At 34.0% G+C, this 14,342-nt stretch overlaps 1 protein-coding gene across 23 annotated transcripts in view; it reads right to left on the bottom strand.

Moving 5' to 3' along the window:
- SUGCT (succinyl-CoA:glutarate-CoA transferase) overlaps window positions 1–14,342 on the bottom strand; it is a 749,104-nt gene that overhangs the window by 413,569 nt on the left and 321,193 nt on the right. For 21 of the 23 annotated variants that reach the window (XR_011538973.1, XR_011538970.1, XR_011538972.1 and 18 more), the window contains one exon: window positions 8,159–8,261. Coding sequence is in view for 18 of the 23 variants with exons in the window: in XM_070615473.1 (XP_070471574.1) it covers window positions 8,159–8,261 (103 nt within the window). In the remaining 5 variants the exon portion in view is untranslated. Of the gene's footprint in view, window positions 1–3,966; window positions 7,629–8,158; window positions 8,262–14,342 lie in introns of those variants that run through there. The other 2 variants (XM_070615475.1, XM_070615482.1) reach the window with 1 other exon arrangement.

Raw genomic sequence — 14,342 nt, 5'->3', positions numbered from 1 at the left:
TAGATATTAAAATTAAAAAATGTTACTAGAAATAAAAAGAGACATTTTATAATGATGGAGGGACAATCTGTCAGGAAAATATAATGACGATAAGCATACATGCATGTAACAACAGAGCCCAAAAATACATGAAGCAAAAACTGATTGAAAGGAGAGACAACTCAACAATAACAGTTGGAGACTTCAACACCCTTTCAACAATGGATATGACAACTCAGCAGAAGATCAACAAGGAAACACAAGAGTTAAACAATGGTATAAACAAAAGAGACCTAACAGACATCTACAGAATACTCCAACAGAATATACATTCTTAATAACACATGGAACATTCTGAAGAACAGATCCTATGCTAGGACATAACATAAGCCTCAATAAATTTGAAGGAGCTGAAATCATACAAAATGTGCTTTTCAAACACAATGAAATGAGAAATCAACATTAGAAAGTTTGACAAATACATACAAATGTGGAAATTAAAGAATACATTCATGAACAATCAATTTCTGAAATTAACCCTTATATTAATGGTCAATTGATTTTGAACAAGAGTGCCAAGAATATTCAATGGGAAAAGAATAGTCTTTTCAATAAATTATGATGGGACAACTGGATACACCCATACGCAAAATAATGAAGTTGAACTCCCTACCTCACACCATGTGCACTAGTGCACACACACACACACGCACACAAACTCAAAATGGATCATAGACCTGAATGTAAGACTTAAAAATTATAAAACTCTTAGAAGAAATATAGGTGTAAATATCCATGTCCTTACATTAGGAAATGGTTTCTCAGTACAACACCTAAAGCACAAGTGTCGAATAAATGAGATAAATTGCAAAATTTAGAGTCTATTTTTAACTGCTGAATTCTCACAGAATGTAGAACTCTATTCCAAGGTCCCTTTAGGCTCTGAATACACAATTTTATGTCTATTCCTCCTTCACTGTTAATCATTTTAGAAGTTCTCAAAATATCAATGGTGCTCAGTCCCTGTCAATCATCATTCATGTTCAGTACTACCAATAAAACAACTAGAATGTTTTTTAATGTATGTAAATAACTACAATAAAAATGATAATGCAAACTATTTTCATTTGAAAAAATCTGTGAAGTCATGATATTCAGTATTGGCAACTGTTTTGACTATTCAAAAATAACCAGAGTTCATTTTAAATTTCCACTTAAGAAACTATTTAAACGATAGGGATATTTTAATCTTTTTTTCTGATTACAGAAGTAATATAAGATTGTTTTAAAAGAATGCATTTTTACATAATTGAGATCATACCATATATAATTTCATGCTGCTATTTTTCATCTTTAAAATGAACACTATCCATGTCATTCCTCAAAAATACGATAAAGGCAATATAGTGTTCCATTGTATTAATCAAATTCAAGTTATTTAATCTATATTTCCATTTAAAAATGGGTAAAGAACTTGAATAGACATTTTTCAAAAGAAAAACATACAAACAGCCAATAAGTACATGAAAAGATGCTTGACATCACTAATCATCAGAGAAACGCAAATCAAAACCACAATGAGATATCACTTCGCACCTATTAGGATGTCTTTTACTAAAAAGACAGAAGATTATAAATGCCGATGAGGATGTGAAGAAAAGGCAACCCTTGTTCCACTTGGTACGAATGTGAATTGGTACAGCCACTATGGAAAGCAGTATGGAGGGTCCTCATTGTGGGTTTGATTTGCACTACCCTGAGACTACCCTTTCCTGATTTTTACTTTTACCTATTAAAGAAATAAATTATGTCTCTAGTTTGAAAGTTCAAGGCTCTGTAAAAGCCAATGATTATACTACGTATCTCTAGTCTGAAATACCAGATATGTGGAGCTTGATGAATAAGCTGTGAGAGAGAAGAGAAACAGATAGACACAGAGAATAACCTTACAAAGAAAACAAGAAACCTTTGAACGTTCTCAAGTCACAAATAATTTCAAAATCACTGAATGGTAAAATTTGAAACCCTCCATTAAATTCCTCTTAATTATTGAGTAGGAACTTATTAGTAATATAATAAACTAATTTTAAAAAAGTACTTAAAAGGATAAAGAGTTCTTTCACAACTTTCTTGATTAAGAAATTTTGCAACTCTTTGTCAGATTTTAAGCTTTTGTTCATTCATTAAATAGGAAAATCTCATGATGCTTTATGCCTACTATTTCTTGCTACTAAAAATATCCAGAACATTTATGTGTAACTCTTCTGTGACACTGAACACTTTCTACCTTGAACTGGACTGTGCAATTTCCTTAAATGTTTAGTAGCTTCATCTTTATCCTATTGATTCACTATTTTGCATCATCTCTGCCCCTTGCCAAATAACTAATACAAGACCATATAGGTGTATATATACGGCAGACCATCAATTACTATTTGCTGAATGAATGAATAAATGATTGACTGAACGAAAAGTGATTCTGGTCTCTTTTGCTCTGAACCACGCCTTTCACATTTTCATGAAAAGATGAAAAGTAAAGGAAGCTTTTCTTCTTTAACATAAATTCTACAGGCTTATTTCCATCAATGTAAATCAGGTAATGTCCAAGGCATTCCAGTTAGAAATCTAAATAAATATAAGTGCGAGAGTTCAAAGAAATTGGTGCATCAACATTTCTTAAGTATATAGAAAAAATGAACGTAAAATGCAGTAATGTTATACTAATTCCGCCATTATTATCTGACATTTCCATGGGTTTCCTAAATAACACACAAGATGCGTTGCATTAAGATTGTCCTCACTCAACAAAATAAAATTAGATTTTATTGCCTTATACTTTATATTTTAATATAAAATGGAAGCCTTAAACTCTCAATTTTTATTTCATTTAATCATTTGGCTAAAACACATTATTTCTCCAAGACTTTTAAAATATTGTACCCAAGTATCATAAAGCAAACACACATAATATATCTGAATTTGTTCATCATCTAAAATGTGTCATGCATATTCAGAGGAACATATAAAATTTATTTTGTTATCTCCTTTGTCTACTAGGAATTCCTTCCAGACATACTGCTTTACCTCAAATCTCTATCAACTGGTTCCCAGTTGCAGGGAGCAGTACATGTACGTATTTCCCAGCAGTATTAGAGACAAGGATATAATTTTGCTTGATTCGTATAACCCTCCCAGGGCTATGCAACTGTATTTCAATAAATACCAACTAATGTAATTCAAAAAGCAATCTTTAAAATGCATCAATAGTGTGTGTGTGCTCACGTGTGTGTATGGTAGAAAGGCCTTGAAAAAACAGGTCCATATTTTGGGGTGCTTCTGGCGCTTACTATATGACTACTGAAGACTTTTTTTTTTCCCAGATGCTCAGATATTTTGCCAAAGTGTGCTAAAACAGAATCACTTAGAGAATACGAGTTAGCCTAGAGATTAATAAAACTTCCAACTTCACAGACTTCCACAAATAATGATATGAAAACAACAGATAATTTTAAGCTATCAACTATTTCAATACCTCACTCTGTTTGTTTCTATGACATACTTATCCCATACGAAAGATTTGCTAAAGGAGTTGTAATGGCCTTCTGGGACGGGAAGAATAAGGTTTCTGTAGAAAATGTTAAATTAATTTTGACGGTGATGCAAAGTTAAGGCAGGGTTGTTAAGCGATGGCCTGCTGCCACGGGGTGGGGCTCTGTTTTGGTATCCTTTTAGAGCCTGCAGGTGTTTGGCACCAGTTGAAATCAGGGCCAGCTGTGAGGCTTCAGCTCGGACGCTTCCCTCCCAGTAGTTCTCAGAAGTGATGCTGCAGGGGGATGTCTTACACCTGATGGATTCAACTTGTGTGGTACAAATGTGAAGACTCGATTCAACAACACCAGTTTTGTGACACCCTTTGCCCTCTCTTCCCCACCCACAAGTCATGGCATCAAGGAGAAAGAAAAACATTAATCAGAGGTTCAGCCATTCTTATATGTAGGGTTTTTTTTAATTGAGCAGTTCATTCAAAGATGGTAATACACTAGAATCACGAAATATACAGTCTCAAGCAAAATCAAAAAAGCAGGATAACACATTCTCTTTTGATTCTTATGATAGATAATGATGCTTTTAAATGGTCTCAGTGGTGAGATACATACCTATTTTTGCGTGAATTTGAATAGTTTCTATTAAAAGCTGTATTTTCTTTTAAGTTTGTTTGGATTGGAAAACCTCAAACCACAATGTATTTCGTGCACATGCTCCCAAGGGTATGTTAAATAGGACCATACTGAGGTCATCTAGCAAGTTTTTTAAACTTTTTAAGAATTCCTTTAATGTACTACACAATCTTGGCCTGATTAAAAGAAGATATTTTAAGAAAGCACTTGGAAAAACGGATATTGAAGTCTATATGCAGATAATCTATATTACACTTCTGTAATGCACAGAGTTTTTCACAGATATTTTATCATTAAGGGAGAAAAACAATTAAACTACCACTAAAAGGGTTTTGGATCAAAATTACTGAGAGCTATCAGTAAAGACAGACCAAAACCCCCACAGTATTCTTGATTGACTTTACTATGGATGGATGCCTGTAGGATCATTTTAACTGTGCAAAGGTCTGCAGCACATAATCACAGGATAAAAGGTAGACAATCTTGCATCCATCCAAGAATAAAAATAATCTGCTGTTTCAGTTGAGTAAAAAAAAATCAAGTTTTGTCAGAACACGAGACTATGATGAAATTATTTAGGTTAGAAATAGTTTCTACTATTAAGTACATTTTTGTTGTGTACCAAGTGCAAACCCCAGATGAAATGTAAACAGGCCACTTGATAAGTAGGCCCGCAGAAAATTCTCTCCTCTCATCTTTGATGCTTCTAACTCTGTTTTTTTGGTTTGGGTTAGACATACCCCTTTTCACTTCATCAAAGTCTCACTTCCTGCGCCATATTCCAGGCCTTGTACTTCACCCAAATCAATTTTCAGTTGAACTAGCAGCTGTGCTGGCAGGGCGCACATGGAGAACCGGGCCACGGGCGCCAGCGGTGCAGTCCCACATCGGAACAGAAGTGGCCGGTTCCCTGTACCCAGGGCCAAGAAACTCCACAGCTCATCAGGGGAAAAACAAGGGAGGACACCTTAAACGGAAATCATACTTTTACGGAAAATGAAAAATAAAAGGATTTGCAGTAATCAAAAACAATGAAGGGTTGAGAACTTTTGGCACAGAGTTTGCAAACGCATTTTCTTAAAAGGATATTAGTTAGAGCTTTACATGTAAGCTAATGATCCCCATTCCCGAAGCTACACTTGGATTTGCCTCTGTCCACTAAACAAAGGTAAGTAAAAGAAGGTGTTTTTCAACAAAAATATAACCATAAAGGGCACCATCATTAACAGAGCTACTACTGTTCATTGAGCATTCACCATCCAGCAATCCCTACTACGTCCCCTTGATAAACATCTTTGCATTTAACACACAACAATATAGACAAAAGATCCTATTTCACCACTTTACCATTGAGGAAATGGAAGCCTAGAAAGTTTATAAAACTTCCCAAGAATTTTGACTCCATGGTCTTAACCATTATGTTATGCTTAGTCCCCTGAGCTTTCCAACAAGGCTGTCCAGCCAGCCCTACAGATAGAGTTTGTCAGCCCCACTTAGGGGTACATGGGAGCCATTTGATCATTTGGAAAACCTATACTTTGCAGAGTATAGTACTCACTCATTCACTGACTCATGCATCAACAAATTTTGATTGTGTACCTGCGATTTAAGTCAATTTGGAATTTATTTTCCACAAGGGAAGAGAATTACTAAACCCGTGCTAAATCCCTAGCAGCTGGTTCATAGTAAGTACAATAAAGGTTTGTTAAATGAACTTTCTAAGTAGTCATTTTTTAGATATCATCTTAAGGTTTTGGTTTTTTAAAATAATTTAAAGGTTTTTAAAAATTATTTATTTTACACAAATTTTTTAAAACTCTAATTTTTCCACATTTTACATTCCTCTCAAAATTCAAAATTTTATGGAATTCTTTTTAAAAAAACTAAACACTTCCAAGCCTAGGAGAAAGATGGTCCCCTTAACTCTTGTGTATAACAGTCCTACTTACAATTGCCATAGTCATCTTTGCTTATTTTTAAAATGTAATAGTATTATATTGTTTTGTAGTCTTTCTAAAAATCCAGATAAATTTTATATGTACATTCCGCTATTTAGATTCTAAAGAAGGATGAAATTACATATAAAAGAGGCAAACTCTACTCTTGTAACTTGGCTACAATTGTCAATACCTATCACTGTATGATTAAGAATTTCTGATGTTAGAATTGTAACAACTTAGGGTCTATGTTTTGGAGCGTAAGAAGACAATTTTCACAGACTTTTGGGTCAGGAGGAAAAGTTGGCATCCTGGCTTTGGTAATATCAATCTCCTCCATTTGGAAAATGGGCTAAGTACTTCAAATATGTCATAGACCAATAACAGAAACTTCTTGCAGGCACTAAAGAGTTGAGATACAAAGATTAAAGTAATTAAACTGAACTACAAGGGAAAATTGGGAATGAATATCCTAATTATCCTAGGTTCAATCTGAATCAGCCAATAAAAGGAACAATTTTAAGAGTGGGACCTTGGATCCTTGTTCATCAAAACCTAAAAAATAGGCAACATTAGAATATATCTAACAATTTTTAAATAATATTCTTTGCTTTGGTGCTTTTATCCTTGATGAAACACAGGTGGGACAACAGAAATGCTGATGGAAAAACTGCCAGAAATTATCTTTAAAGAAATGTGCCCTCAAATTGAATTAAATGTGAAGTCCTAGACACCTCACTACCACTTTTAAGCAGGGAAGTAATATCAAAACCCACTCATTCCCCCACAACAGCTTAAAGCCAAAGCTTGGCCTCATTCAAAGTTATGAAGTGAGAAAATTGGCCCCCTGGTCTACCACATTCAGAGTGCGTACACTGCTACCCCGTGACAAGGAATCAGCAGGCATTAATCCACTGACAATGTGGGGACCCTTCACATAAGCTCAGTATGTATCAAGTGGGCACCTGCATCTCAAATACTTATTGACCATTGTTTTATTATGAACAAAACTTTGCCATACTCACAATCTTGGCAGAAAAATAGCACAAAGTAGAATTCCTAAATTCATTCACTTTTTTTTCCTCCAGTCAATATTGTAACCATTGAATTAAATATATATCAATTCTCTTTTAAACAGATATTCATGTAAGACAAAGGTATCAAAGTTAAAGAGTTAGGTCAGTTTTCAACAAAGTTCTCCTCCCTTAAAAATTGTATTTCATTTTCAATAATTCATTTCAAAGAAAAACCTGCCAATATAAATAAAAAGAATTTTAAAAGTCCTATAATTTTGAAATATTGGAAACTGACAAGATATGTGAATAACCATAGTGAAAGCTTCACAGAAAAATGGAGTTCCTCTACTTTGGGGATCAATATGTAAATCTAAGAAAGGGTAAATTGCTTCCACTGATAGTGACTAAAGTAATAATGAAAACTTATTATAATGACATTATCTAAAAATAGCTATTTGAACAATGTTACAGAAGAAATGTTTTTTCGGATGATCCTTGTCCTGGGCCCCAAGAAGCAGCTGTAAAACAACATACAGCACATATCTATATTCACGCACAATTTACTCTTCATGAATAATGTACATTAATCAAAGCATATAAAACCTCTCATTTGCAGAATTAACTATGACCCGCTTTGTGCATTTTAAGATAGCCATATGATGAAGGGTGGACTCTCACTGTGAAAGTTCTCAAATTTCTTTCTACAGAGAATGATCTCTGAGCACCCGAATTTCACCCTCTAAATTGTATATATATATCTATTTTTCAAGAAAAACAAATGTCCTCACCTTGGAAACTTTAAGAAGAAGCTGCTGAAGAAATATGTGAAATCTGACAGACATAAAAGTATGACTGTAGACAGCCAGCTCTAAATTCTAATTCTTTTTATTTCAGACCCACAGTTTAACGTAACAGTAAAAAAACATGTCATGTGACTTAAGCTCAAGCCAATGGCTAATGTACATTTATGAGAATCAATCTGTATAGAAAAGGGAGGCAAGTTCTTCTGTTTTTAACTGCAATGTATTAAAAACTTCAAAAAACAAACCTGGGGTTCTGCAAATACATTCTTCATGTTGTTGATTGGGCCATACGGGATCCCACTGCCTTCAAAGAGGTATAACCACTTACTGGTCATTTCTTCTTCAAACCTAGGAACAGACCAAAAGGGATACATTTTTACACTCTAGAGATTGTAACACAACTTTTTTTCTCATGTAGCCCTCTTTCAAAGCAACCAATAATAAGAAAAATATGGGTTTTAGGCTTTCTTTGCTCCCAGTTTTGAGAGAATGCTAACTACATGAAACAACTTGAGTTACCTTGTGGTAAGAATATCCACCCAGGTCCCATTGTTTGAAAAGCCACCATTAGAGATATAATTCCTCCTATTTCTGTCCCTATGTGCTTTTTGACAAAGAGTCCCTTGGAGAAGAGAGATTATGTGGAAAACGGTGTTAACTGAATTGCAAACATGGTATTGAGCACTTTATGAATATAATAATAATATCATTCCAATTTTGAGCACGTCATTGTGCAAAATGTTTTTTAGGTCTCAGGCATAGTATACCAGGTTAAGGTAGACACTAACGTACTAGATTATTCCTCAAAACAAAAAATAAATTAATGTAGTTGTTTTAAAAGAAAACTGTATGTTTTACCTCCGTTACATTTAAAGTACATCAGAATTAAAAGCTACAATCATTGGCCTAAAAACAGCCTTAGGTACGTATTTGTTTCACTGTGGTTTACTAATCAGAACAGATCTAGGCGTGAAAAGACTGACACCTCAGTTTAGCCAATAACATTCAAATTCATCCAAGTCCTTTACTCCTGTTTTCTTTTTAGTATAATTTAAAATTGGACTTCACAGACATAAAAGCTTATTTGATTTCTTTTATTTTCTCTATTAGTTCTTAAGGAAAGGGGACCTAATTCATTAATGACATTTACTGTTTTCTACTTCTTCTTTGTTAAGACAGTGAAGAGAGAAAAATTCTTGGATCCCTAAAAACAACTCAATACTCAGTTTGTAATATATGAAGAATTTTAGAATTATGAATTGTTTAAGTAGCAAATTATTTCTAGATAAGTCGTAATCTAGGTGGAAAAAGATTTTTAAAGACCATTACTATAGCAGATTGTTGGAGACAAGTAAATATAGTAGAAACATTTAGTATTCATGGACTTCTATTCAACTCTCATACATAGCTAGAATTAATCTCAGAACTGCAGATACCATGGGAAATTATATTAGAGAAATGTACTTCTTTCACAATTTAAAAAAAGTATAAAACAATATCAATATTTTGAGGACACTTCTCCAATTGTCATCTAATAAATAAAAAGAGAGAAGAAATTTGAATTAATGTATTTCCTAAAAGATAGACTACTATATAAACAACAATGCTCAATCACATAAATTTTTACATAAAAATCTGATAAAAATTTTTAATTGAAGTAGTATTACCTTTCACTAAGAATATAATTAATCCTATTCACATATCCACTTGTTCTACAACCATCTAGAGAGTTCCTACTATATACCAGGTATTGATTATTGTCTTTTTTTTATTGTGCTAACATTGGTTTATAATGTTATATAAATTTGGGGTGTACATCATTATATTTTGATTTCTGTGTAGATTACATCATGTTCACCACCCAAAGACTAATTACAATCCATCACCACACACATGTACCTAATCATCCCTTTTGCCCTCTTTCCTCCTCCCTTCCCCTCTGGTAACCACCAATCCAATTTCTGTCTGTGTGTGTGTGTTTGTTGTTGTTGTTTATCTCCTACTTATAAGTGAGATCATATGGTAATACACTTTCTCCCTCTGACTTATTTCACTTAGCATAATATCCTCTAGGCCCATCCACATTGTTACAAATGGCCAGATTTCATCCTTTTTATGGCTGAGTAGTATTCCATTGTATACATGTCCCACATCTTCTTTATCCATTCATCCCTTGATGGGCATCTAGGTTGCTTCAAAGTCTTGGCTATTGTGAATAATGTTGCAACAAACATAGGGGTGCATGTATCTTTTGCATTCATGTTTTCATGTTCTTTGGATAAATACCCAGCAGTGGCATCCCTGGATCGTATATAAGTTCTATTCTTAACATTCTGAGGAATCTGCATACTGTTCTCCATAGAGGCTGAACCAGTTTGCACTCCCACCAGTAGTGTAAGAGCATTCCCTTTTCTCCACATGTTCAACACTGTTCTTTCCTGTCTTGTTAATTATAGCCATCCCAAGGGGCGTTAGGTGATATCTCATTGTAGTTTTGATTTGAATTTCCCTGAGAATTAGTGATGTTGAACATCTTTGCATGTGCCTGCTGGCCATCTGCATACCTTCTAGGGAGAAGTGTCTTTTCAGATCTTTTGCCCATTTATTAATTGGGTTGTTAGATTTTTTGCTGTTGAGATGTATCAGTTCTTTATATATTTTGGATATTAACCACTTATCAGATATATGGCTTGAAAATATCTTCTCCCAATTGTTAGGTTGTCTTTTCATTTTGTTGATGGTTTCCTTTGCTGTGCAGAAGTTTCTCAGTTTGATGCAGCCCCACTTGTTTATTTTTTCTATTGTTTTCCTTGCTCAGTCAGACATGGTACTGGAAAATATGCTACTGAGACCAAGGTCAAAGAGTATAGTGCCTATGTTTTCTTCTAGGAGTTTCATGGGTTCAGTCTTACTTCAAGTCTTTAATCTATTTTGAGCTAACTTTTGTGTTTGGTGTAAGATAATAGCTTACTTTCATTCTCTTGCGTGATGCTGTCCAGTTTTCCCAACACCCTTTATAGAAGACACTCTCCTTTCTCCATTGCATGTTCCTGGCTCCCTTGTCAAAAATTAACTGTCCATAGATGTGTGGGTTTATTTCTGGGCTCTCAGTTCTGTTCCATTGATCTCTGTGTCTGTTTTTGTGCCAGTACCATGCTGTTTTGATTACTATAGCTTTGTAGTATATTTTGAAATTAGGGAGTGTGATACCTCCAGCTTTGTTCTTTTTTCTCAGGATTTCTTTGGCTATTTGGGGTCTTTTGTTGTTCCACATAAATTTCAGGATTCTTTGTTCTATTTCTGTGAAAAATGTTGTTGGAACTTTGATAGGGATTGCATTGAATCTGTAGATTGCTTTTCTAAGTATAGATATTTTAACTATGTTAATTCTTCCAATCCAAGACCATGAAATATCTTTCCATTACTTTGTCTTCTATTTCTTTCAACAATCTTTTATAGTTTTCACTGTACAGATCTTTGACTTCCATGGTTAAGCTTATTCCCAGGTATTATATTCTTTTTGTTGCAATCAGAAATGGAATTTTATTCTTAATTTCTCTTTCTGCTACTTCGTTATTAATCTATAGAAACACAACTGATAATTGTATGTTGATTTTGTCTCCTGCAACTTTACGGTATTCATTTATTATTTCTAAAAGTTTTCTGGTGGATTCTTTAAGGTTTTCTCTATATAAAATCATGTCATCTGCAAATAGTGACAGTTCCACTTCTTTCTTTTCAATTTGGATCACTTTTATTTCTTTTTCTTGCCTGGTTGCTCTGCCTAGGACTTCCAATACTATGTTGAATAAGAGTGATGAAAGTGGGCATCCTTGTCTGGTTCCTGTTCTTAAAGAGATAGCTTTCAGTTTTTCCCCATTGAGTATGATGATGGCTGTGGGTTTGTCATATATGCCCTTTACTATGTCGAGGTACTTTCCTTCTATACCCATTTTATTCAAAGTTTCTTATCATAAATGGATGCTGTATCTTGTCAAGTGCTTTCTCTGCATCTATTGAGATGATCATGTGGTTTTTACCCTTCGTTTTGTTAACGTAGTACACCACGTTGATTGATTTGTGGACGTTGAACCATTCCTGCATCCCTGGAATAAATCCCACTTGATCATGGTATATGATCATTTTAATGTATTGTTATATTCAGTTTCCTAGTATTTTTTTGAGGATTTTTGCATTGATGTTCATCAGTGATATTGGCCTGTAATTGTCTTTTTTTTGTGTTGTCCTTGCCTGATCTTGGTATCAGGGTAATATTGGCTTCATAGAATGAGTTAGGAGCTTCTCGTCCTCTTCAATTTTTTGGAAGAGTTTGAGGAGGATAGGCATTAAGTTTTCTTTGAATGTTTGGTGGAACTCCCCAGGAAAGCCATCTGATCCTGGACTTTTATTTTGGGGGAGGTTTTTGATTACTGTTTTGACTTCATTACTGATGATTGGTCTATTCAAATTCTCTATTTCTTCTTGATTCACTTTTGGAAGATGGTGATGCTAAGAGGTTATCCATTTCTTCCAGATTATCCAATTTGTTGTCATATAGCTGCTCATAGTATTCTCTTATAATCTTTGGTATTTCTGAGGTGACTGTTGCAATTTCTTCTCTTTCATTTCTGATTTTATTTATTTGAGGCTTCTTTTTTTTTCTTCGTGAGTTTAGCTAAACGTTTGTCAATTTTGTTTATCTTTTCAAAGAACAAGCTCTTAGTTTTAGTCTTCTTTTTTCTGTTTTTTTTTTTTTAGTCTCTATTTCATTTATTTCTGCTCTGATATCTTATTTTCTTCCTTCTACTGATTTTGAGCTTTATTCTTCTTTTTCTAGTTCCTTTAGGTGCACTGTACGATTGTTTATTTTGCATTTTTCTTGTTTGTTGATGTAAGCCTGTATTGCCATAAACTTCCCTCTTAGAACCACTTCTGCTGTATCCCATAAATTGTGGCATGTCATATTTTCATTTTGATTTGTCTCCAGGTATTTTTTTATTTCTCCTTTGATTTCTTCATTGACTCAATCATTCTTCAGTAGCATTTTGTTTAATTTCAGCATACTTGTGGCTTTTCCGATTTTCTTCCCATAGTTGATTTCTAATTTCATACTGTTGTGGTCAGAAAAGATACTTGGTATTATTTCAATCTACTTAAATTTATTGAGACTTCTTTTGTGGCCTAATATGTGCTCTACCCTGGAGAATGTTCCATGTGCATTTGAAAAGAATATGTATTCTGTGGTTTTTGGATAGAATGTTCTGTATATATCGAAGTCCATCTGGTCTAATGTGTCATTTCAGGCCAATGTTTCCTTATTTATCTTCTGTTTGGATCATCTATCCATTGGTGTAAGTGGAGTGTTAAAGTCCCTTACTATTGTTGTGTTGCTATCTATTTCTCCTTTTATGTCTATTAATTACTTTATATATTTAGGTGCTCCTATGTTGGGTGTGTAGATATTTACAAGTGTTATATCCTCTTGTTGGACTGTTCCCATTATCATTATGTAGTGACCTTTGTCTCTTGTTACACTTTTTTTTTAAAGTCTATTTTGTGTAAGTATTGCTACCCCAGCTTTGTTTTCTTTGCCATTTGCATGGAGTATCCTTTTCCATCCCTTTACTTTCAGTTTGTGAGTGTCTTTAGGTCTAAAGTGTGTCTCTTGTATGAAGCATAAATATGGATCTTGTTTTTTTATCCAACCAGCAATTCTATGTCTTTTGATTAGAGCATTTATTCCACTGACATTTAAAGTAGCCATTGATAATCATATACTTATTGTCATTTTGTTACTTTTTTTCTGGGTGTTTTAGTAGTTCTTCTCCGTTCCTTTCTTCTTCTTTTGCTCTCTTCCCTTGTGGTTTTATGGCTTCCTGTAGTATTATGTTTGGGCTCCTTTCTCTTAATTTTTTGCATATTTATTATAGGTTTCTGGTTTGTGATTATCATGAGGTTCATATATAATAACCTACGTATATAGCAATCTATATTAAGTTGATAGTCTCTTTAGTTTCACCTCCTGCTAAAAGCTCTACTTTTTACGCTCCTCTTCCTATATTTTATGTTTTTGATCTCATTTATAACCTCGTTTTGTGTGTGTGTGCATCCATTACCCTCTTATCATAGAAATAGATAAAATTTTAGTACTTTTGTCTTTTGACCTTCATAGGTGGTTGATCTGCTACCTTTACCATATATTTGCCTTTACCAGTGATCTTATTGCTTTTTTTGTGTGATAATTTTCTTATTCCTATTTGCGGTCTTTTCTTTTTCACTTAAATAGTCCCTTTAGCATTTCTTGTAAGGCTTGTTTCTTTGTGATAAACTCCTTTAGTTCTTGCTTGTCTGGAAAGCTCTTTATCTCTTCGTCCATTCTGAATGATAACCTTGCCTGGTAAAGTATCCTTGGCCATAGGTTTTTTCCTT

The sequence above is a fragment of the Equus przewalskii genome, chromosome 4, assembly GCF_037783145.1.
Source record: "Equus przewalskii isolate Varuska chromosome 4, EquPr2, whole genome shotgun sequence".
Classification (NCBI taxonomy): domain Eukaryota; kingdom Metazoa; phylum Chordata; class Mammalia; order Perissodactyla; family Equidae; genus Equus; species Equus przewalskii.
This window is presented reverse-complemented; position numbering and strand designations above follow the sequence as displayed.